Below are 27,597 nucleotides of genomic sequence, written 5' to 3'. Positions count from 1 at the left end.
TTACTTGGGGTCGGCGCAGCATGTCTTTTTCTTCCATACTTCTCAGTCAGACGTCATCTCACAAGTAACATTTTTTCTAACCATATCGTCTTGCACACAATCCATCCATCGTTTCTTGGGTCGTCCCCTACCTCTGTATCCATCCACATCCATACTCAAAACCTTTCTCACAACATGGTCCTCATTCCTCCGCATAACATGCCCATACCAAGACAGCCGGTTTCCAGATAGCTTCTCGGTTACCGGTGCCACTTTCAAACTTCCTCTTATGTACTAGACCAGACTATGCTGGACATACATATTATTGTGTACAAGTGTCTGCACAAACACTCATAATCCGATGAGATGGCAAATCCAACACGACCGGAACGAGTTCAGGCGCAGGACGAGCGGCTTTACGTGGCACATTGGAAATGCAACGAGGTGCCCGAGATGCAACGATGCACTATGAGCGCTGGTGACTACTCACCATCAAGTACCCCATTTGGTCGACAGACTACCTATATCATAAAAAAATATTAATTTGCATAAACATATAATTTTTTATACAGTCAATGAACTTTATTTTATTGTATATGTAGAAAGTAATTACCTTCGTTAAAGCAATGTTGAAAGCTTTCTTTCTATCATAAGTGAGATTTAATTTGTAATTAAATTTCTAATCTAACTTTGATTAAAAGTTATTGATATTTAGTATTTAATATGCTATTTACTCCAATATAAACGAATAGAGCTTTATTCGAATACGATATACAGTAATTAAATTGACTGATTTTTCGTTTATGTACCAATATTTTTATTTACTATTTATGTAATCGTACACGTAAAGATCTATATACTAATACTTGTTTAGTTGTTTTGTTTCTGTACGTCTATTGTAAATGCTAAGTAACTTGTAGTATCACTTAATCCGTACTTCATAGAATCCTATGACGACGTTACTGGAATTCCGAGATACACATAATGTTAGAGATACACATAGACAACTTATACGAGTATATAGAAAATAGTTTATAGGATTCCGTACCTCAAGGGTAATACGGGACCCTGTTACTAAGACTCCGCTGTCCGTTCGTCTGTCTGTCCGTCTGTCACCAGTTTGTATCACATGAACCGTGATAGTTAGACGGTTAAAGTTTTGACAGGTGATGTATTTCTGTTACCGGTATAACATCAAATACAAAAAAACCCAAATTAAAATAAATATTTAATTATACAACAAACGTGATTTTTTTTGCCGTTTTTAATGATACGGAACCCTTCGTGCGCGCACATGGCCGGTTTTTTTAGTTAATTACATAAATTAAATACGTTATCAATTCGGCTGAGTATATTTTTGGTAAGAAACTGTACTTCGCTATCGTATAAGTAAATTAAATCTCTCTTTACATATGCCCTTACCTGTTTTCGTTCTAAGCTCCAATAAGCGATAAGACCGCCTTTGCGCACCATTTGTCATTTTTTTTCGATTTCTCTTACGTTCTCATGTATTGTGCAATAAAGTTTTTAAATAAAAATAAATAACTATTATATTTAATAGCGTCAAAATATACTAAATAAAGTACATTACACACTAAAAAAAACATTATGTATGATTAGTGATTTCGAACTTTATCGTAACAAAACAGTCGACATACTTGCAGTAGAAGTAAATTAAATTATCTAATTATACACACGTTTTTGTTATTTCAAACTCTCTTTAATTTACATATGAAGTTAATTACATCAATTAACTTTTAATTAGCGATCTATGTCACTTTACGCTTTGGTAAAGTTTTAAGCGTATATGTTTATAACACGCCTTTATTAACTCGATCTGTTAGTAGTGGAAATGATGGAACCTTGTAATTTAAATTCACGGAACAGAGTGCGAAGGTTTTGCTCTATTTCGTATACTTCCGGTCGATTAGTTTAAAATTTTGTAATTTTGTTTAGACTCTTGTCTTGTCAATTATTCACGGAATAATCTTTTACTACGTTTTATAAAAATAGTTTTTAAATATATTACTAAGTTCACTAAATACTATAGAATTAGTAATAATAATAATAATTTATTCTCTACCACAGACATTACTTTAAAATAGGAGACTAAACTAGGTTGCCTTGTTCTAAAAGTCTCCTGGCTGCCTCTCTAGATTAGCAACTATTTATTTATTTAATATTAAATAGATTTAGTTTAATTTAAAATATATTTAGTATTTTCATAAATTTAGTAAAATATGGTTAAAGATAAACAGAATTAGACATTTTGGGATATTACTTATCTATAGTTTAAGGCCAGGGCCTTCGTCTTAACGAATTCATTCTTTCACTCAGGAAAGAATGAATTCGTTAAGACGTTTCATTGTATTGCTTAACATTTAAAGAACTTATTCGCGCGAACGCGAAATTCAATCAATTAAAAGAAAATTGAGTTAGACTGTTAGTTTAAAGGTTTGCTATAACCAATAAAGTCTTCCATCAACATATTGTTAGTCCCATCATCCAAGGCATCAATTAATATAATTATAATCAAACCAAACATCTGAATTTCTCAATTCAGACTTTCGACAGTTTCGATTTTCCTGCTCCAACAAGAAAACGAAAGTATTTAAAACTTATAAAGTTATGGACGAAATCCTAATACAAAAATATAATTTACTTGGTGGTACTTTGTGCGAGCCCGTCTCAGTAGGTACCATCCACTCATCAGATATTCTAACGCCAAACAACAGTACTCAGTTTTGTCGTGTTCCGGTTTGAAGGGTGGGTGAGCCAGTGTAACAACAAGCACAAGGGACATAATATCTTAGTTTCCAAGGTTGGTGGCGCATTGGTGATGTAAGGAATAGTTAAGATTTCTTACAGTGTCATTGTCTATCGGCGGTGGTGACCACTTACCATCAGGTGGCATTTGCTCGTCCACCAACGAATAACATAAAAAACTCAAATTAAATGATTGTATATTTGCTTTATGGATTGATCAATGTCAATCTAGTTTACAAAGTGACGTTTCAAGTTGGCCTTCGCGTCGCAGTTGAAGTGGAACCATTACAAGCACCCGAGACACGCTAAGACACTCATTTGTATTTAGAATTGGCCGTTACCTGCCCGATTTTCGGCATAATCAAGATGTTCATTTTAATGATTAAAAAAAAACTGTTATTATCCTATGACGTAACCCGATTCCTGATTCCATTAATTAATAATAAAGTAACAAATAACCAATTTCACGTACTTATGTTAATATTATGCTAGTTGCTGCTAGCGGTTTCGCTCGCGTTTTAGGGATTGGTCGTCAGGTGATAGGTATAAAAAGCCTATGACCTTGCTCGGAGTTCAATCTTGCGTCATACTAAATTTCATCAAGCTAATTTCGGTGGTTTGGCCGTGAAAGAGCGAAAGACAGACAAACCGACAGAGTTTCGCAAATATAATATTAGTAAAGATAATAAGAGCTAAAGCATGCGTTGCATTGTAATTTAATAAATTTATCGTTGTATTAGGAAATTCCATAATTCAACATATCACTTAAATATTCACCGTGCTCAAATGTACACCGATGGTAATGGCGTCGTATTTGTACAATATTCCTGTATGTATTTTCTTTCTATGTTTCCATGGCAATGCATATGACCTTGTGTACTTCATGTACTAGTAAAGCTGAAACGTCTAAATCCTTTCGTCGATAAATGAGCTAAATTTAACTTTAATAATGATAAACTATTTTATTAGTATCGTGAAAAGGCTATTAGTTTTCAATTATATTTTCAATAGCTTATAAAGCGAGCGTTGCCAACTTTCTTACCCTTGGGGTGGGCGTAGTATATCTTTTCCTTCCATTCTCCTCTATTTTTCGTCATCTGATCGTTCATATCCATTTCTATCATTACCTTATTAGGTCGACCTCTTCCCCGTACCAAATTTTAGTTATACACCCAACCCAACACATCCAGTCAGAGATATATCTTTATTTAAAAATCTAGAGCGTTTATTTTGCAACAAAAATATATTCGAATACAATGTGAACAATTATTGATAAAATATTATATGGGGAATGTAAAAACAAATGCTTCTCCTATGCGGATACGAATCGTTCATCTATTGAGTCGATACTTTGAACAGTTGTTGGCACTTGCATGAATATTTCTGGCATACTAACATGACGCGGGAGACGTATCAGACAATGGTTAACGGAAAAAATTAAAGTGGCCTTGCTATGTGCCAGACATTTTAAAGGGCTTATAAATAGTCAAACAAAAAAGTCCAATCAGGTTCAACTAGAAAAATGCATTATATGTGAACTGCTAAATGTTTTGTAATCGAAGATTGTCAAAAATTTTTAATATTTTATTGAAATAACAATCATTTGAATCCGCGGACTTTTGGACCTTCCCTCGTACATAAGGTTTTTCTGGGTCGGGAAGAGACTTGTCGCTTCGTGACCTACTAAGTACACTTTCTCAATAAATGCGAAAGCTAAGTATCTGTCTGTTACCATGTTGTACCGATAGTAGTGTAATTTGATATTGAGGTATCCTAGGGTTTAGATAATGACATATGCATATAAGTTAAAAATAATTTCGACGCGGTTAGTTGCATTGCACAGAAGATGCCATATATCCAGGTTGTGCGTCTCTACAAGGTTGGCTTTGTAGAGCGTGGCGTATCGAATTGAGACAATGTCGAGTGTTGCAATATTGCGACGAATGAATTATAATCGATCTTTCAAGGATTCGAACATCTTAATAGATAAAATAGTCAAATTCAAACTGAATATACATTAGGTGTAAATAAGTTTATTAATGTATTTTAATATGTATATGTGATAAAAGTATGTTCATGTTTTTTATCATTTTCACACTCACCTTAAATATTTATCTTATAAAGACGAAGTATATATTTGTGTATAATAATTATTAAGTAATATTATACATAAATTGAACGGTAACGTAAAATAGATTAATGCTTTTTAAAAGTGCACCTAACTCATAAAGTCTGGTTGTGTTTTGTAGAAAATATTCTAGATGGTACCACCTACTAATCAGCTTATCTGTAATCAGCATTGTATGTCTATATTGCGACTTGATGAGTGAGTCTTTGCAATTACAGGCACCAGATCAAAAATGGTACGTCCCAAATTTAGTTCCATATTATTCTATTGGGTCAATCCAATCAACAATTCAGTACAATTGAAATTTGTGTAATTATCAGTCATAGAGAAATTTAGATGATATTATGTGCTTTAAGATTTGATTATTTTAGAAAAAAAAGATTCAGTGGTTGTCTATGATAGAGTAAAGTTTCGCGTTAGTTTAAGAAAAAAAAATAATAATTTCGAAACCGGTTTTGCAAAAGTAAAAAGTTAGTAGAAATTATGTGACAGGCTTGCGAAATTAATTATTAAAGTGCCCGTCGGTCTACTTCAATGAAGTACACTCGAATTTGCATTAAATACACAACAAGTTTTAATTAAAATTAAGTACAAGTGAAAATGAATGTGTTACGAAGAATTGCGCATTTAATTGTAGTCATCTACCATAAATTTTGATATAAGTATATTTTTAATCTGTATTTTATAAATAAAAAAATACGAGAGATTAGAAAAACTGTTTTTTTAATTTAAATGATAAGTCCGGAAATAAACTGTTAGGCAAACGCTTTTAACCTTCTTAAGGCGTTTCAGAGCTCATTCCACCACACTGCTCCAATGCGGCAAAATTACACTCGATAAACTCAGATTATAAAAGCAAAAGGCGGATGATGATATTGCGCAAGTGCGTAACGACGTGTCTTTTTATTTATATCATTATTGACGTATTAACAGATTTTTAATTACTACAGATAACGTTAGAATTTGCATACGTTTTAGTTTATTCATTATAATGTTCCTTGCGCTCTATCTGCATTTTCTTTTAAACATCCGAGCCGACACATGCGTAAATTTCCACACAATGTTTTCCATTACCACCTAATAATTAATTAAAAACATAAATCTATCATATAACAAATCAGTTTTGATAGCCTGGTATTGAACCGGCTATCTCCGTTTGACGAGTTCTGTCCACAAAGCCACACGGAAGCCATCATTTTTTTTTTACTGAAAATGAGAATCGTATTTCTGAATAGGAAATAGTCGTGTTAAACTAATCTAGCCTGACCCGGTCCGAATAACGAGTTAAACTCTGCGACTAGAAGTGTCTTGCTCGATTTTATGACGCATATACAATATGTATGGTATTATTACTACTATTTTAGCGCATTTAACTGTGCACGAAGATCTTATTGTATTTTATAACTGTAAATATATTGCGTGTTTTAAAATAAATAGCCTGACATACTTATCCAATTTTCTAGGTAAAATTGCGAAACGATTACTTGGCATAATCTTTCGGTATAGACCAATCTTATAGAGGATTTTTGGTGACTGGCAATACTTTTCTATCGATCCTATTTTCATATGTTTATGATTATTTTATTTTGTGAAAATGTATTTTTTGTTTCTTTTCTTGTAAGAACTATGTATTATTGGACTTACCTAGCGTGGTCGTATTAAGCAAGTGTGTAAGTACAATCTGTTCTATATGTAAGGGTCGCCACACACGAGCCAGCGGCCACATCCACAAAAGCCGCTAACGGCATATGTAGTTTTCAGACATTTTATGGACTCGCCGGCGTCAACCGTTTGCGGTGGCTGCGTCTTATGGTTGTGGCCATTGGCTCGTGTGTGACGACCCTAAGAGTAAAGACAAATAAATAACTTTGACATTAAATTGACGTGCTATCATTGGTCGAGATCTTGAATAATCTGTGGTAATGCGTAGTTTCGCGATAAAATTGGTAACATTTTTTTAGAAGTTTATCAAATTGTATTTATAAGTATTACGTAGTCTGAAATTATCACTGAAAAAGTACTTAATTTTATAACATTATTTTGTTATTTATTCTTGATACTTGTGCATCAACTTCTGATGTCGGCGTAAAGTGCAAAACACTGAAGATTTCTGCGTATCCGACGGTACAATGTTCAAAATCGATTGAGGCGTAAACGTATACAGGCATTATTGTGGCTTCTTACTGTTGAAAGCAACCTCATTGCACCCTTTATGTGCTTAGAATTCGAATTGACGACTTGTAAGATTTCATTTCGTTTTGCTTCACAGGTTTATATTGTTTGTAAAGGAAGTATAGATGTAACATACATCAAAATGTTTAAAAATACATCTGTGTATGAAATATATGTATATAGCCAATAATGTTGGTTTGCGTGGGCATCACAAAGTACTGGGTGGAATTTTAATGAATACTTTTTTTTTCTACGATACGAAAAGAGTTGAGATTGAGACTATTCAGTCTAAAATTATACCCATTGCTCATAATCCAAGTTGTATGTAATTAACAAGTTTAATTTGGAAAACAGAAATAATGGCGTAACATAATGTCGCCCGAATTAAAAAAAAAAAACTGATGAGAATGAAAATCTGAATTTAGTTTTTATTTTAAAAGATTAACATAATTTTTTTTTCGTTTTTACATCCGCTCCATATTTGGCTAGTATTTTTATAGATTCTGTTATGTATGTAGCTATCATTAACTATACAGCTATAAAAACAAAATTAAAATATTCATTATTCAAGTAGATTCATGAGAGCACATTTGAGTCGTCATGTTACAGTGTTGAATTAAATTTAAAGCTACCACCGGTTCGGAAAGTTAATTCTATCGAGAAGAACCGGCAAGAAAATCAGTAGTTACTCTTACCACCATACACAACAATACATTTTTTTTATATCCTGCCTATACTATGTCTACGATGCTTTGTATTGCTGTATTTCAGAATACATGTCGACCATTTGTAATTACACGTATGATGACCTAACTCAGGTGTCAGGGTTGACCTGAACGATGTCTAATTATAGTATTGGTTATTGCTACACAGTATGGACAGGCGTTATTAATTACAATCGATTTGCCTACTTGATATTTTGCACTGTCGCTACTAATTATCATTTTAATAAATATATTAAGATTTTGTATCTGATACTCTCAGTATTATAAACACCGCATTGGCTGGTTTTGTGATCCCAAATTCCTAGGTTAAATTCTCTTCAAGTCGATAAAGGTTGACTGGGCACAATTGTTATAATATCTCAGTGGCATAACAACTCAAAGTTCGGAATTAGCAGGCCGTTGCAAGTGACGACTACCTTATGTTCTTCTATGTATTCCTGATAACCTTTATACACAGATATAACTTATTGTACCGCATTTAGATTCGGGTGAGAGATAAGGGAATGCAAATATATGGTCACCAAAAGGTAAATTACGTGTAAGTATAACAAACAAATTCACTTTCGTATTTGTAACATTAGGGTACTGGGAACACAAGCAAAGTGCAGCTTCCGTACTTAACTTGTTCTACCTGTTCCGATGTAACAGTTTGACAATCTGAAGTAGAGAGAAAGTATCGTCTTATTAAGATTAGGCTTAGTTGAACGTAGTTTTACCATTTTCCGTTACCGAGCGTGACGTTCCACGGTATGTTTTCGTTGTCATTTGACCACCGTTAAACAAATAAAATATTAAGCATGTGATGAACACGTGTCTTGGTCTTGTAGTCTTAGATTTCTTATCAAATATAGTTGCTTATCTTTTTTTGGCATTTTTATGCAGTACTCAGGCGAACTTTCTTTTTTTTTTTTCGCTGGAATAACGCCTTTGCGTGTTTCACCCATATAATGTGGAAAGTATGTGAGGGTTGCCGGCGCTGAAGAATCGTAATACCTATTAAATACCAGCGGTACCCAATCCGTCCGTTTTCGTATGACGTCACGGGATCGCTTACGCATATTACCGTAAAGACAAACTGTCTAGTATAGAATATAAGATAATATTATCTGATGATAAATGGTCACAACCGTATACATTACAGTAAGTTATATTCACTATTACTTCTGCTCATCACCGTTGCGCCACCAACCTTGATAACTAAGATGTCTACTACTGCTAAATATCAATACTAAGTATTTATGTTTAGCAGGATGAGTGAGTGGTACCTACTAAAACGGGCTTCCACAAAACTCTGAAACCAATTTATCAAAAACTACCAAATAATGTTGTGTATATCAAGTCAAAACTGACAGAAGGAAAGTCAGTCAGTGTTTAACTAAATGGCCTCTTTAGATCGTTGATAAATTACGTCTTATCAGATAAAAGATTAAACGATTAATTATGATTTGTAATAGTTCTAATTATGCATCGTTCATTATTTAAGTTTAACAGTACAGAATAGAAGAGCCGCGATGACTCTGTGCTTAGAATACTTGAATTTTAATTGAAGTTTATGAGTTCAAATATAGATAATCACCAATAGATTTTAATCTGCCTATTTGCTCTAATAAAATCTCGTTGGTTGTACGAATTGGAGCTGTGTGTTGAAGTAATCTCCAAATCTCCTCAAGGAAAGAACATTTACATTTCCTTTAAAGAAATAATATCTGTGAAATAATGTAACAAATAATGTAATTAAATGTAAAAGTAGGTAAGTGATAAAGGTTTTCTTGCAGGGCTTCTCGTTTGCAACGGCATAGGTAAAATTAAGTTAAACTTTGACGCGTCTACACACGTGTCAATGTTTAACTCAATTTTAACTCGTTTGTTAGATTAATTTAATTTTCTTGCGATTACGTTTATTATTATTTTTTTATTCAACATATTGGTTGAATGTGTATTTTTTACAAGTTATATCGACTTGAATTGAATATAACTTAATGTAAGAACGTACAGCTTGAATGAGCTATCATGATCGGATAGGTACCTGCTCAAAGATTAAGTTGTTCGAATTCAGCTTGCAATTTAATAATATTTATCGTAAGTTGGACTAATAAGCGTTTCAGAAACGAGAGTTTAATAATCTTTAAAAAAGTATCAAAACCGGCCGGTCACAGTTCTTTTATACGTTTAAATTTAGTATCGAGTGCATGTTTAATTCAAAATACATTTTAACGGGTACCGTTATTAAAAACTACATATCTTTATATATCGCAACCTTATGTACAGTTTCAAGTTCACTGTCCTATGACTCTGTGTGGGTCATTTAAGTCAAGGTTATATCCACATAGGCGTAAGCGCAGACACGAAATTCGTAACGGTAAAAATCTTAATTAGGTCTGAGAGTTTACCTAGCCTCTATTCGAGCTTTCTAGTTTTGTCAAGTAAAGTCGGAAACATAATTGAATTCGAAAGAGGTTATAGTTGTATTTATTTTTTTGAATTTTGGAACGAAGTTCTTTTACGCGGCATATATCAGAATGAACTGGGATACATCGACAAGTAAGGAAAAACTTTACTGTCTCCAACAGGCGACCTTTTCCTCTCTTTCTTTTTATATCTGTCTCTTTCTATTATATATACGGTTTTGTATAATTGTTTAAATTAATTTTTGTTCCAACCGAGTGTCTCACAAAATATCTTTACGTTTTTTATGTTTAATAATAATATATTTGAAAATAATAGTTCATGTGACTTAGTATAAAGAACACTTGGATCTTAACAAGTGATAAAATTAAAACTAGCAATAATTAAATGGTTCCTGTACTTAATGTGCTTCTAATTTATTTATCTCGTGGTCGGTGGAATGTGTGTCTGATGCAATTCTGACATAAATATTATGTCAAAACTAAGTCACCATTGAAGAAGCTTAGTGGTATAAGAAAACAAGAATATTTGTCCAGTATTGGTGTTATATTAACATACTTTTTCAAAATCAAGTAACTTAAAACTTTGTCAAAAACATTTTCGGATAAATATCACTATGAACCATTTTGCTTGTAACGTTATCTGTGTGTACAAATCAAACGAAATCGTGTTTAATTTTCTTTTTCAATACTTTAATATAGATATAATATGTTTAATCTTATAATAGCTTTATTATAGGCAGACATTTTATTCGAACTATAAAGGCATATCTTTACTAATATTCTAAATGCGAAAGTAACTCTGTCTGTCTGTTTGTTGCTCTTCCACGGCCAAACCATTGAACCGAATTTGGTACAATTTGTTATGAAGTAAGCTGAAACCCCAAGGGCGATGATAGACTTTAATATCTCAAACCCCCAAATACGTTGTCGAAACGGCGAGCTATAAATATTATATGAAAAAACGACGTGTAATGCCGCAGTGACGTCTTACCCGTTGCTAATTTCAATCTTCGCTACTAAAGGAGGTTGTATATTTCATTATTTTTAATTTTTATGCCAGCCTTGATTCCTAATACGCAAGCGAACCGCCGGCGAAAAACAATTGTAAATAAAAGTAGTTTCACAAAATCTGCTTGGTGATTATGTTAATATTTATCGAGACCTCGATTGATTAACTACATTTTATTAATTAATAATTAACGCAATTCTTATATTAAATATATATATATCTCGTTCATGTAATGGTATATGGTATAGATTCATCTTAAATCTACATTTTTTACCTTAACTGAAGACAATATGTTTATTGTATGTTTTAAAAACTGTAAGTATAAGAGTGCTGATAATAAAGAAATAGAATATATAAATATCTATCAATTAATTAAAGTAAAGTAATGCAGTAAATGTATAATTGTTGGGCTAAGGATTAAGGTCTCCTTGTTGGGAGGTTTGGAGCTTATTCCACCACGCTGCTCCAATCCGCCTTATATACATGTACACAGATTTCATTGAAATTGGGCACATGCAGGTTTCCTAACGATGTTGTCCTTCAACGAGCACGAGATGATTTATAAACAAAAATTCAATGTATGAAAATTCAGTTGTGCTTGCCTCGCTTTGAATTCGCAATCATTGGTTAAAATGCACACGTTTCGACAACTGAGACGTTTCGGTTCATGTAAATGCTTTTAAGGGAAATTTTTACTTTAACAAAGTAACTAAATTCTTACTAGTTGGTGTATGTATTACTTTCTAAGGTTGACGTTGCAAGTATTATTGAAGAAAATAACAAAGCTATACTATATGATTTCGAATCTTCTTATTAAGTTTAAAAGGACATAGGTCAGAGTCTCGGTTTGGTTAATATTAAAATTAGGTCACATTGGTTTGCTACCCGCCAATAATAATAGATAATGGAATATATTCACGCGATCGGTCAGTCTCAGTGGGGTCTATTCTACTATTTTAAAATAGGTAACTGATTCTACATGTACAGTCTGTAAATTTCGCACAGCTGTGCTAAGGCCTCCTCTCGATTTGATAAGAAGGTTAGAAGCATATTTCCACATGTGGGAGTAATTCGTTGAAATCAGACACATGCAGGTTTTCTCACAATGTTTTTCTTCACACCCGATCACGAGATTAATTATAAACACAAATTAAGCACATGAAAATTCAGTGGTGCTTGCCTGGGTTTGAACCCGAAATCATCGGTTAAGATGCACGTGCACGCGTTCTAACCACTGGGCCATCTCGGCACACAAATACTTGTGTTTGTATATTTAAATCAAATTATTAAATTTTAATTAAAATTTCACTAGGTGGTAGGGCTGTATGCAAGCCCACTCCACAGATATTTTATCGCTAAACAGCAGTACCTACTCAGCATTGTTGTGTCAAGGTTTGAAGGATGAGTTAGCCAATGTATCTATAGGCCTTATATATATAGGAGTTTGAACACTCAATCGTCGGTTAAGATGTGCGCCTTCTAACCACTGGGCCACGTCGGCTCTACCTGATTCTATTTCGATACAATATCGACTATTCCATACAGAAATAAACATCAGCTGAGTTGTCTATATTACTCATATATAATGGTTACGATTTTATACCGATACAACGTCGACTAAACTGCGGCTAGATTTTTGTTTTAGTTGAACAGGAAAATGGCTGAACAGGAACGATAACGTCTCGATTGAATCGCGATAAATTGGCAAATTGCTTGTAGAATTCGTCCCGTGATCGGCAAACATTGGAACTCCAAATATATGAGCGAGGTTGAGCGCACTGAATCGATTTCCGATTCGGTCCATCACAACTTTAGTTTGGGTTCAGATAGATGCGCTGCGCCGTCTAGAACATTATTATCGTATTATCATGATTTATTCAAGTATTCATCTGCATGTGTATTATTTTGAAGAGTTCAATGAACTTTTGACAAAAAATCTTGTTGGATAACAGAATCAATAGAATTCGTTGGTAATACTGTCAATATTAGGTTTTATGATCAAATATTTACGTAAATGTCGTGGAATAGCCGCTTGTACATTATAATTATGAAATATTTAAATTAAAACATACATCCTTACTTAATATCTTTGTTTTTTGTTTAGTTAAATACTAATTTCTCCCTTTCTATCATCGTTGATTTGACATTCGAAAGAAAAAGACACAACATTGTTTAATAAATCAGCCACTGATCAAAATGTATAAGTAAAGCTTTAATTATTATGAGGAAGTAAGTCATTTGTGTAATATATAATTTCGTCAGTTTATATTTGAAACATAGTTTTTTTGCGGTATGGTATCTGTCTACTCGAAGACATTTAAACTAAACATTTTATTTAATACTGATCATAATAGCACTGTTTATGTTGACAACGTTTAAAATAACAATTAAAATTTCAAATTTGTGACAATTGAATATTAATTCAAGTCACATTAGCGTGTAACAATGCGGCCGACATATAGGCTGCCTATAAAGGCCTCTTAAAATACTTGAATAACTATATATATATATATTTATATGTAAATCTTGTGCCGTATAATGCTTAATGGCTTCTGGTAGTTCCGAGAGTCATTACATCTGAACTCCTGTGTCCTAAACATCTTTATTCTTGTTTTTTTTTTTTCTGATACACGCATCCGTCACTACTATTATCATTACCATTTTAGCATTAGCCATTAGCCTGTAAATTTTCCCACTGCTGGGCTAAAGGCCTCCTCTCCCTTTGAGGAGAAGGTTTGGAGCATATTCCACCACGCTGCTCCAATGCGGGTTGGTGGAATACACATGTGGCAGAATTTCGTTGAAATTAGACACATGCAGGTTTCCTCACGATGTTTTCCTTCACCGCCGAGCACGAGATGAATTATAAACACAAATTAAGCACATGAAAATTCAGTGGTGCCTGCCTGGGTTTGAACCCGAAATCATCGGTTAAGATGCACGCGTTCTAACCACTGGGCCATCTCGGCTCTTACTATTATCACTTACCGTCTAAACAGCTTCTATCGTGACTAATTAAGGGTCAAAAGTACTTCCAGCAATGACTGGCGGACGTTAATATCTGATGTACCATATTTCTAGCAATGTTTGTTGAACACATTGCGTTGATCTTAAATAAATGTGACAAAGGTGAGAAAGACAATTTATATTCATTTGTAACTGTAAGTGTAAACCTGAGCTGGTTTGAAAATGTCAATCGAGACCAAAGATTGCGGGCGCAAATCTGGGCAAGCATCACTGAAATTTCACGTGCTTACTTCATTACACACCCTCGAGAAGAGGTCTTAGTCGAGCTTCGGTATATTTAAAAATTACAAGCTTTTACTTTAAGTAAAATAAATGTATCGAATAGTAGAGTTATTATAACGTTTGAATTGTTCGTTCGTGTCTGGTGGAATATACATTATATCCGTATCAATTTTGCTTAATAGTGGATTATTTAAGAACTGTGCTAACGTTGTTGATCAACACAAATCAGCTTTAATTTAAATGTGTCATTACACACCGTTCTTTAATTTAATCAGTTCATGTACAATTTATGACATGTTTGTTTGTGTGCGTTAGTGAATTGTATTATTTGATTGTGTGTATGTGTATACTTGAACGAATGAATCAAATAAATGTAACCTCTTACAAACTCAAAAGAAGGTTTTATATACATAACGCTTTAATCATTACATATAAGTTGTGAATATGACTCTTTTTTTTTTTTAAACTAGAACTTAGATATTATGAAAATCAGATCATTCAATCATTGATGTTAGATTCGACAGTAGGAGATTTTTTACATCTCCACTACGTTTGAAAATGTAACACAAAATCTTTAGGTCAACCTAAAATAATTGTATTCAAGAACGTTCGACTCTCAAAACTAATCGTCCCAATTTTATAATTATACTAACACTGCTGTCTCGTTCTAGCAAACTGCGCTTCTCGATTCTATCTCTCGTACGATTGGTGGTGGTGGCTGCTGGGTTCCATCGCGTCCGGGTGGTGGGTCGTGAACATCTTCCAAAGAGTCCACGTGACGCGCCTGTACTGGTCATCGCGCCACACTCGTCGTTCTTCGACGCAATTGCTATAGTCTGCCTTGGAGCTCCCAGCGTGGTCGCGAAGGCTGACACCGCGAGGCTGCCCTTTATAGGACGTAGGTGGCGTGTATGTTTGGCATGTTCTGTGTGTAGTTTTGTTATCTTTGGTTTGTTGGAACGAAGTTCTCTTACGCAGCTCATAGTAGTTTGAACTGGTAGAAATCATTACGTAAGGAAAATGCGTTATGCCTTTCCGGGCGATATTTCTCTCTCTCTTTCTCTTTCTCCCTGTCTCTTTCTATTTTTTTTATTGTTTTATCATTGTTATTTAATTATTATAAAATGTTGTTGATTTATTTTATTGTTTGTTAATTAATATATATAAAGTGAAAGGAACTTCGTTCCAACCGGGTGTTCCACGACACCTCTCGTTTTTTTAACGCTAGTGTCTTTTTTGTTTTAAGAATTTTGGCTTTACCGTTCCAGGAAATCAGTACTTCGTACGCAATCGCAGTAGATTTTTTTGTTTATATTTTTGTTAAAGCTTTTAGGTTAAAAATCCTTTATAGATCTGCTCGAAGTTTTTAGGAATGCATTTAGTATTGCCAAAGAGTTTTCTTTAGTATTTGGCTAAAGTAGTTTGTTTTAACCGCTGCGGCGCGGCGGTGCCAAAAAACTTTCTTTCAATATTAACCACCTTGAACCCGTTCAATTGCATAACGTAAGGTAAAAGCATTTATTATTCACAAGCCTAAAATATTCATCAAACATGCCTTTTCACATAATTTCTTATTGACTGACAAAAGGTCGTATCTGCTACTGCTTCTTAATATGCAGAGGTACATTTTCAACTTGGAGGTTTACGCACGGAACGCGATGAATGTTGACACATTTTTTAAGGTAAAATCTGGTACTATTTTCTATGACTTGCAGTTGGGGAATTAACCGAAATATAAATCTGGCGCCACACATTCGAGAATTCTGGTAAATAGTTGGAAATATTATCCTTACTGTAAATCTATCATATAGAAAATGTCAATAAATATGCGCGATATTTCACACATGCCATACCACACATGTGACTTTAGTAGCCGACGTTTTATGTACACGTATGTGTAGCCGCGGTAACGGTACCACAGTATAACTCGCAGTTCACCGCTTTAACGCCGTTTCTCGATTCATGAGCATGATATGATACTTGAAATAAATAAATCAAATTACGAAAGACTACAGTTTTGTATATTAACGTAATAATTACAGAAAATGTCTGTTTTTATTTTAGTTTTTTTTTTTGAAAGATGTTTGAGTTTAAGATCTTTATTTCTCATAAGAATTTTACAATTCATTTAAAATCAGATTTTAAAAACATACAAAAAAAGCAATTAAACAAAAGTGCTCGTATGTCGGTGGCATACATTGATTCGATTGGTTTTTTTTTCAAATTAACATGAACGATACTTAGTATAATGCGTTAAATTGAAATTTATATCAAACCTTATTGTGTTTGATAACTTATATCAAGAGTTAAAATTCACAGATAATAAATGATATACCATTAAAAATAAATCCAAGTATGATTAATTTTATCTCTTACTTGATCCATTAATTTTTGAATTATTAGACAACATCCGAACAAAAAATCTGACATATAGACTGTAACCTTAACCGCTTTTGTCTATTTATACGAATTTTATTATTGCATAAACGGTCTGCTTCGTTGGTCCAGTGGCTGACTCGGGGTCGCAGATATTAAGGTGCAAATCCAAGGGGCCATTCATTTATTACGAAAGACGATTAAGGGGGGAGTGGGTTCGACTATGTCTTATGTTTTCTTACAAGGGTGGGGGGAGTGAAGGAATCTCGATAGTTCTTACGTAAGATAAAAAAATTGGCAAAGTTAAAATTATTTGAAAATGGTACAATTGTCGAGGTTCATTTTTTCTATAAGATTCTTACGTAATAAATATTAAACAGGGGAGAGGGGGTCGGCCTATTCTTATTTTTTCTTATTATAAGAGGAAGGGCGTCAAAAACAAGCAAAAATAGTCTTATGTAATAAATGAATGGCCCCCAAAGTCGGGCCATTAACAAAATATTTGATTTTCTGTCGAAACATTCTCATTAGTATGTCCCACTAGTGTTCTTTAAGAATGATTGTCCTAAATCTGTCAAGAGGGTAATGCTATGAGATAAACTGACGACATTAATTCTCATTATAATGATGGTTAAAGTTTTACAGATTATATATAAACAGTCATGAATTTTATTTGAATACCGTTCCACAACCGGTTTCCTGTGAAAATTTTAAGTTTGTTAACATGATTGTGAGCTACCATTAAATTAATGAGGGGTTTTGTATTGTAAAACATATGTTTAATAACGTAATAATATAATTGTCAATGTGATTCTTTGAAGAATATCAACGATGCATTTTATGCTCATTACATCTTTACCTATAAAGGCTGCTAATGATAAAAAAAAAACCTTTACGCGTTCAATGTTAAGACGACTTAATGGGTTATTTAGCACAAGACTCCAATTTAATTTGACATATCACGACGATGAACGGTTAAGCTGTTGAGACCAAAATACATTATGCAAATGTATGTATTGAATTAAGATGTCGAGTTTTAAATGCATTGGCTTTTTTATATCAAGAATACGGATTGCTATATTAGTTTGGTGCAAGCCCCTCTGGGTAGGTACCAACCACTCATGATATATTCTGCCGTAAAACAGTAATAGATATCCAGTGTTCCTGTGTTCCGGTTTGATTGGTGAGCGAGCCAGTGTAACTATAGGCACAAAGAACTTATCGTCTTAGTTCTCAAGTTTGGTGGCGCTTTGGCGATGTTAGAGATGGTTAATTTTTTTTACAGCGCCCTTGTCTATGGGCAATGGGGACCTCTTACCATCAGGTGGCCCAGTTGCCCCAGTTTGTCTGTCCACAGAGTTCATAAGAGAAAAATAGTTACTCTATCGGTGTTAAATGACCTATGATGACTTTTAGGTGTCTGGCGAATTTATACATAAACATTTCTTTCGTAGTGTTTGCTCTTGGTTACGTACATCTGAATTCTTATAACTTGTTTAATTTCTTGATGTTTACGAGAGTTACGCCTGTAATCGACGATTATAATGCGAATTAATAAAGCATATAAGATAAATACTATTACTTTTAGGTACATTTATGTATTTTTTCATCTATAAACATTAAATAATTATATCACACTAGAACCGCCCGGCTTCGCATGTACAGCAAGAGCTACAAACTACATAAAACGTTAATACGGTAATGCATATAACTGTATTGTTTAACGCGACGCACACCAGTAAAGCAAGAGCTCTGACTAAGAAATCAGAATGATTTCTTCCGAAATTTTCAACAATAATTTATACTCTAGCCAATGTGCACTATATCATCATTAGTTATAAACCTAGACCTGATGAATCATTCCGTCCATTGCTGTAAACGGTATGAAAATCCGTTCGGTAGTATTTGAGTTTATTGCGTTTAGATAAACAGACGGACACGGCGGGGCCACTTTTATTTGAAATATGTAGTGCATTAAATCGCTTTCGTAATTGTAAGTTATAATATAAAAACCAGACTACGGATTACACGTCTATTTAAATGCAAAAAACAACAACAAATGGTGAACTGGTTTTATTGTGAACATCACTAGCCGCCATATTTAATTTTTGGTAATGTCACTTAACATCTCATTTGTCAAAATTAATTGAGGCATTAAGACCGCAGTCGGCTAGATAGGTAATTAAATTTAATCGTATTAGTTAAAATTAATACTAAAATAAATATTTACAATTCAACGTCCGCATCGTACGAAATTAACTAAACAGCGAACTAAAAAGGTTTTATATATATTTTTAGTTAAAGCTGGAGATTTATGACTTTCGATGTACATCAAAGTAAATCGTGCAAAGTTTAACTTTACAGAATAGATAATATCTTTGTTTATATTTCTTTATCCAATTCTTTACCTTTTCAGTAGGATGGATATTTATGACTGGGATGTATATGTTCGGACGTTTGCTTACATTTGGCTTTTTTCAATATACTTTTTAGATGTTCTATTTGATAAGTAGTACTTAAAAACTCAAAAACGTACTAATCAATTTTGTCAGTGTATTTATAATTTATAAAACAATCCAAATGAGCTCAAACTCGAGAGATTTACAAGTAACCATAGAAGATTTACCTACTGGCTCTGATATCAGATTAACTAGATGTAAACTATAGGATTCTTACAGATAACATATAAGATAAAGTCGAACTACAAAACAATATAAACTGCACTTTGAATGATTCCTTCAAAATAAACATTCAAGTGAGGAAGTGTTAATGACCTTTGATACCAATTTTAAAAGTAATATTATCATGGTGAAAATAAGTTATTCAAAAATAGTGCTAATCTGCTATATTATGCTAAATTTTCATATGAAAATGCTTGACGCAAAAATGAACGCAAATAAGGTCAATGTTCCTTTACAGAGTATATATATAACACTCTACTTTATACTTTATTGTACAATAAAATAAATAATTATGTCACTAAATAAAATGTGGTGTCACATTTAAATTTTTTAAATAAAATTTAATTTATATGACATTTAAAAATAAATCTACAACAATTTATATTAAAAAAAAAAAAATCTTTTTAAAAAACGTTCGATAGTATTTATTCAGATTTATTTTAAAGCGGCTTACACATACTTAATGTTGATTCATTTCATTTTGAAACATAAGAAGCGTTTTTATATAACCAATGGCGAAGTTACAGCTATCAGTATGTCTGTTGTCAGGTACGGACTTATACATTCTGGAATAATATGTAATCGTACATTTAGTAGAAATAGCATGATTTACGATAAAAATAAATTATAATTTTACGTTTTACTTCTCAGCTTTTATAGTCCGCTAATCGTCTTAGCGTGTTTTTGTCTTTTAATTGTGATGTTAATGTAGTTTTAAGGTCGCTCAAGTAGAAGTCAGATATCGTTGTAACTGTAAAGTCGTGTTTCACACATAGCGACATTCGCTCTCAGATTTGTCACGACATAATTCACTTCCTTTTTTGTTCGAATGATAATGTTTTTGTAACAGAAAAGCGCGTGTTAGTAAGTACACGTACCTACACTTTGTTTACGTTGCATTCAAATTCGACTAGAAAATGTTACTCCTTTCTCTACCAAAGAAAGTTTCACTTTAAAAACAAAGGCTACTTGAAGTCTAGAGCTTGTTTCTATAAGGAAATAGTTAATGACTAATTACATGATGCTTTCATATTTTGCCGATTATGGAACTACACTGGTATTTACGTAAAGTTTATTGACCTTTAGAGTATTCTTTTCCTGTATTGTTGGTTTGTATATTCACAGACATGTTGCTTGATTTTCGTGTATCTAATTTTATTAATTTGATTTCTTTTTATTATTATTTTAATGAATCTGCATGTATTTGTTACCAGACATTTTTTTAATTTTTACAACATATAAATTATCAATCGACGATATAAGTTAGTTAGTTTTTGATATAATATTTAAAAACAAAGAAAAGCTTCTTTTTTACATTTTATTACTAACGCCATCTAGTGACAAAACTTCATAGTTCCAATTTGAAGAGCGCGCGCGGTGATGTGAAGTTATTACAGACGATGCAATTAGTGCATTGTTCAACATATTTCTTCTCTGTTTTCTACCGGTTCTTCTCGGTAGAATCTACTTTCCGAAACCGGTGGTAAGTTTATATTTATTTCAAGGCTGTAACAGAATGATTCGAAAGTGCTTTTATGAATAAAGAATATAAAAATTTAGATTTTTTGCATATATACGTATTTTGTTTTTTTTTTTTCTAATGTTTGTCAACAGATTAAAATAAAATTGTTAATTATTGATAAAATAGTTTTATAAATTTTATAATTTTATCTTGGAAGACTATTCTCGTAGTAGTAGTATAAATAATTTTCAGTGCGGGTATGATTATTGGGATGGATTTGTTTACTGAAAATAATGTTAAAATGAATTGTGAGTACAGTTATCTATCACCTTATAGTAAGCGTTGCTAGATAAAAATACACTTCATGCAAATCTTAAAAGCACTTTAGAAACGTCATTTTACAATAAATAAATTGAAAAGTACCATTTCGAAGTGTAAATTCTACTGAGAAGAACAAAAGACTCAGCGTTACTCTTCAATCGACAATCATATATGTATATAAGTTGCAGGCAAGCCTTTCAACGGCGTTGCTCAACTAGCAGCCTGAATTATATATCAATCTAAGGCTGTCAATAGTTGAATATACCTTCCGTTCATAGATTTGGGTAACTTGTTTTAGACTTCTGAGTGAGCCAGTGTAATCACAGGAACAAGGGACGTACCATCTTAGTTCCCGAGGTTGGTGGCGCATATGTGATGTAAGAAATGGTTAATATTTCTTACAGCGCCTTTGTCTATGGGCGGTGGTGACCACTTGCCATCAGGTGGCCCATATGCTCGTCCGCCAACCAATGCCATAAAAAAGACTATAGATCGATGGCTAGGCTGTTAATTAAAAGGCTAATTAAATTATTTGGCTGCGACACGTACACGTAATTGATCCGATGAAGCTTCCCGAAAGACCGAGTGGGTTCCGCTTGTTTTTTAGTGTGTATTCCGACGAGTCTCACGTATCCTTCATGTTGAAACATGTAATTGCGTTTTTCCAGCGAGTCAATTTTTTTTCGTTTCGTTTTACGTCACGAGACTCGTGCGCCTTCAATGTATTTAACTAATTGGCATAAAACGTCATAACACAATATACATCCTACAGCACATATGACATTACTTTCTCTTAAAACGAACGTGAGTATTTACTATATTTTTTACTTTCGAATTTGCAGTGCTATTTTTTAAGAAGTCGATTTGTGTCTCACTCTTGTGATTTCAAATTGCAACTTACGGTGATAGTTTTTTTAAGTTGAGTATCCTTTAAATGTAATCAAAATTATAATATATTTTATTTAAGTAGACTCTCATAAGCACTTTTCATTTTAATATCATGCTATCACCGTTTAGGAATTTTAATTCTACCGAGAAAAAAAAATCAGGACGTTTTCGTTAAAAAAATGACTTATAATGTTTTATTAAAAATAAAAATATTTGTAATTTTAATGGCCTTAAATTTGTTCTTATAGAATAGATTAAAAAAAAAAAAACACAATAGGATAACGCCATAAGTCGGTTTCAATAGTGCATGAGTTCAATACGAAGTATTTCTTTCAGAAAAACACTGCAGACTTCTAAACTACGTATACTGTATCATAGAAATCGTCGCTTATCACAAATTAACGCAATTAAAAGCAATAAATAAATAAAAAAGAGTTTAATTATCAAGGTAATCAATACATTATTAGATCGTAAAATTATTTAAATTGTTGTATATGTCGCAGTAAACTGGTTTCATTGTCTGGCTAATTTAGCCTGACAATGATACGCCTCGACATTTTACTGAATGGCACCGTTCAACCATCGGCTTGAATGACAATAGCCAATATACATCTTCCGTTCATAACCCGCTCCGGAAAATGAGTTTGTTTATCAACAACTTCGAAAATTAGTGCCTACTACTACTAGAACTCTTGGGGTAAGACCGAATAAAATATTTAGTTAGAGAATTAAGAGAGTTGTTTTTTTTTTCTAACTTCAAAGGAGAATCTAATGATTGGCTTGTGATGTGATGTGATGTGATTTTCTTTTGGAATTGTCAACGCTCGTGTCGATTTTCGAAGGAAAGTAGCGTCTCATTATTTCAGTCTATTCGACGTTTGATTTATTTCTAATCAACTTGAATGTCAAAAAAGATAGGCCGCCATTTTCTTTTAGCGTCATTCAGTTCCAAATTGTAATAGACTGTTTAAAAATTAATGAATTTTGATCTTAATATGCTATGATGCTGACGATGTTTGAATCGATAAAAGTAAGAGGCGCAATGCAAAATATATTTTTAAGCAATTGACAAGATTTATCGATGAAAAATTAAGATTAATGTGGTACTTAGTCAAAGTCTCGTAACAGTAAATCGTTAATTATCTTAAGGTTGGCGATTATGATGAATTGTGTAAATATTTGTAATCAACGAACTAAGTAACCAAGGTTTTGAATAAATTACTAATAGCTAATTTTATCTTAATTAGGCATTCGTAGTTGATTATTCAACGAATCGAATCGATATTCGAATTCGAATATCGATTTTGAATGCTTCAATGGTTGTAAAAAAATATGACTTATTTTAAGTATCGATTTAACTACCGATGGGGCATGGTACAGAATGGTTTCTGGTGTGTAATGACGTATGTGGATACGTCACTACATGCCAAAAACAGAATAGGCCAAACAATTATTAAAGATAGAAACTATAGGTCCAAAAAAGGCAAAATCGTGAAATTTTCCGCCAAAGTTTTGGCTAAGAGAGATTTGAGAGATGATAATCACATGGTGGTAGGATTTAGGAAACCCGTCTGAGGTGGTAACACTAAAACGTCACTTCCACCGCCAAATAGCAATATTTACTGAGTTCCGGCTTGAACGGTGACCGAGCCAGTGTAATTACAGGCACAAGGGACATAACATATTAGTTTCCAAGGTTGGTGGCGAATTGATGTTGCAAGGAATGGTTAACATATCTTACAGTACTTATATCTATGGGCGGTGGTGACCACTTACCATCAGTTCACCCATTTACAATTTCCTTGAACTAGAAAGATAATACACAGAATGTACATACTTCTTGGAATCAAAAAACTATGTCGAAACCTTTTTAATTGCTAGGTCAAGTGCTTATCAAACTGCCATCGTATAAAAATAATAATTAATTCCTCATTCAGTATCCGTATTCAGAGTAATTGGATTTACATGATACCAATTAACTGCTTCTGATTCGCGGTTAAATCATGATACAAATATATTCTGTGGTGTCGTGTAATTCGTTCAATTAAATAATTACTGATTCGAGTGGTATCCGTTCGGATTATGACAATTAGTAATATATATTAGTGTACATTGTATTTATGTTTGTATCCTCAAATGTATATATATTTATATAAGATATTGTATAAACATAATTTAATATAGTAATAAATAAAATAGAGTGATCTGTGACGCTAATTTTAAAACAGTAACAGTTCTATATTCAACGTTTTACGTTTTTTTTTTAAGTTGAAATTAAGTCTGTTATTACGTTGCCTTTTGCTATATTACTCAGCTTAAGTTTATCCCTATTTAGCTCCCTCGGGGGATTATTTTTCGATTTTTTTTCTAATCTCATCTACATTACATAAGTAGCACTCCTGTGTTTCAGAAGTCATCCGTGTAGCCGTAATGTCCTATATCTATGTTTAGTGAATATTGTTATTGTAACATCGGTTACCAATAGCATTTGAGTTACGAGTGATAAATACATTGAACTTCTAAACTTACGTAATAACTTTATAGAGCTCCTTTTCAATTACGTCTCGTAGACAATTCCATTATCCACAAGCAAAATGTATCGTTGCTTGAGTAGTGTAATCAAGCATGTACTCATTATTTTGAAATTATTATATACAATATTAATTATAAACAAAATGTCTGTCGCGCAAAATATGCATCTTTCTAATAAATTCATATTTACGGATTTGCACACATTATTCGCGCAGTTTTGCATAAGTGAATAAATGAACCGTAACTCTAGTTGCACGTTACGTCTGTTACGTAACAGTGCGGTTGTAGTCGAGTAAACGGTAAAGTACTCTTGAGACGCTCTTGCAGTGCGTTCACTTCACGTAATGCATGCATTTGCGTCGTACTTATGTTTAGAGTACGACTATGTTTAGAGTACTTTCTGTACGTACTGGTTTTTGTATATTAATGAAAAGTTGAACCTCATAAATGGTGGTCATATTATACAAACGTAAACGACGATATTTTTGTTTATTATGATTATGAAAGTTGTGTTTTTACATTTTCTAGAATCTATTATGACCTTTATGTTAATTGTGAATCTCATATTTCCAAGCATTTTTGCGTCGGTCACAGTTATTTGGGACTATTAATATTTTTAACGTATTGTTTTTGTTATAATTGACAAGTGTGTTATTATATTATTGTGTGTTGACACGCTGGGATTCCTTGAAATATTTGCTCGTAGTTATTGATTTTTATTGATGATAGATTTTTTTTATATGAATATTTAATTTTTTTTCATATTTTCCATTAGAATTTTATATTCAAATGTCTGCACATTGTATTGTACCTATCTGGACATTACAATTCACTCAAAAAATGAATACTCTGATAACCACAGAGTGTCACCTCTAAAAATTATACACTCTGTGGTCTCTCAGGAGAAAAGCAAACTAATTGTGAGTAGAGATTTAAATAAAAGTCCTCGAAGCTTAAATATTTGCAATAGTGTCATCAAGCTTTTGGGCATTTCATAAAATTTATCATTCAGAAATTATCTCTAAAATTTTTTAACTAGTGCTGTTTTAATTCCTGTGTTTTATTTTATATACATCATACTAGCTGTTATATGCTTGCTTTGCTGGGCATTAAATAAACCTAAAAAAGAGGGGGAACGATGAACGAAATTCAAAAAATTAAAAACCTTACCACCTACGAACGATTCGGCGTTGATTGTTGATACCGATACGTTCAGTAGTTTAGTGATAGATGTATAAAGAAAAAAGACATTCATGTATTATATTTATTGTGTACACGGTACACTGTCTATCTGTCACCAACGAGATCTTGATCAAATTAAAAAGCAGTTGGACTGGTTTCTGAATTGTAGAGTAATTAATTTTTTTTTGTGTATTGTCAAACAATGTTACATTTTTAATTATTCTGTTTTTGTAAGCTATTATTTGCGTGTGCTAAAGATCTTTTATTTTAGGTGTTTAAACTTAACAAGCAAATGTTTGAAGACGATTTTTTTAAATATTAGTTCTAGGTCACCGACCTCTTTGAATACACTAGCTTAAAACTGGTATAATGTAGCAATAAATTTGGAGAATTGTTTAATAAATTGGATATAGTTTTAAAAAAGCTTAACAAAAACTTGTATGTGCAAGAAAAGTATTTAGTATGCAGACATGATTTAAATATACATTCTATGGACGTGTTACGGTTTGACGATTGATTGAGACTTTCAAATTATAAAAAGATGCGTCATGTCGAAAGAAGTCTGTCAAAATCGTTTTGAATCAATCTAAAATATTCTTTATTTTTGAAGACTTATGAAATTACTTTTAAGCGTCTTGTTACAGTATTGAATTATTTGTAAATTTAAAGTTAGTTAAACAAATGAAATACTTGAGTAAGCCCCGCCTTAAATAGATGATTGGATAAATACATAATTTTATCTCAATTTTCAGTGACTGCTCTTCTATTCATAGTATAAAACAAAGTCGCTACTCGCCGTCCGTACGCTTAGATCTTACAAAAACGCAACGGATTTTAATGCCGTTTTTATCAATGAACAGATGTTCAATGATAATAGTGATTTAAGAGGAATGTTTATATGTATACTTGAATATAATAAAAGAGAAAATTCATGTATTTTCTTTATTTTATTGAATTTTTAGCCGGGGTAAAAAATGATATCTAAATTTGAATATATACCTCTAACGTATTCGTGTGAAATCCGACCTGTACATAAGTATGTTTAAAAAGATCATCTATCATCCCGATACAAATCAAATCTACTAGTACTCACGTCTACGGAATCATAATAATCAATTTTTGTTTTAAAACAATCAAAAATCAAAAACAAATGACAGTAATTGAATATAATGTACCTAACACAAAATAATTTTGGCGACGATTCCCAAAGTGTGGCTTCTGCTTTAGAAAATGATATTAGTACTCGCTGTATGCTAATACAAGTATCACAAAGGCTTAGTTGAATGATATTTTTATATAATAAGTTATAAATTAATAATATAATTAGGTTTGAGTCACGTAATTCAATTCACACGGTCCGTACCTCTTTTTTCATGATGTTATTTAAATCAGAGTTAAAATTATAAAGTGCTAGACCAGACTGCAGAGAATGTAAGCTTTTTTATAACTGACTTAAAAAAAACGAATATCTATTATTTAGATATATCGCTTAAAATGAACATAGTACTTATTTGTTAAGTATATGTAGGTATATATTTTATGATAAATAAATTTAACTGAAATCATAGTTTTTCTCATTTTTATAATTATCTGCGAAATGTAATCTTATGCCGTTTTATAATTTTTTTTTTATTAATATTTTGATGTTCAAAGAATTTTAAACGTATAACTTTCTTAAATTCATTTTAGTATTGTTTACTTGAAAGAATTGATGTATGC

General features: G+C 32.6%; 1 protein-coding gene across 3 annotated transcripts in view; it reads left to right on the top strand.

Annotated features, from left to right (window-relative positions):
- LOC125069427 (lysophosphatidylcholine acyltransferase) overlaps nucleotides 1–27,597 on the top strand; it is a 60,436-nt gene that overhangs the window by 10,076 nt on the left and 22,763 nt on the right. The window contains exon 3 of one of the 3 annotated variants that reach the window (XM_047678919.1): nucleotides 15,108–15,334. The exons of 1 other annotated variant lie outside the window; for it this stretch is intronic. In XM_047678919.1, the coding sequence (XP_047534875.1) occupies nucleotides 15,108–15,334 (227 nt within the window). Of the gene's footprint in view, nucleotides 1–15,107; nucleotides 15,335–27,597 lie in introns of those variants that run through there. One more of the 3 variants, XM_047678921.1, reaches the window with a different exon arrangement.

The sequence above is a fragment of the Vanessa atalanta genome, chromosome 15 (assembly GCF_905147765.1).
Source record: "Vanessa atalanta chromosome 15, ilVanAtal1.2, whole genome shotgun sequence".
Classification (NCBI taxonomy): Eukaryota; Metazoa; Arthropoda; class Insecta; order Lepidoptera; family Nymphalidae; genus Vanessa; species Vanessa atalanta.
This window is presented reverse-complemented; position numbering and strand designations above follow the sequence as displayed.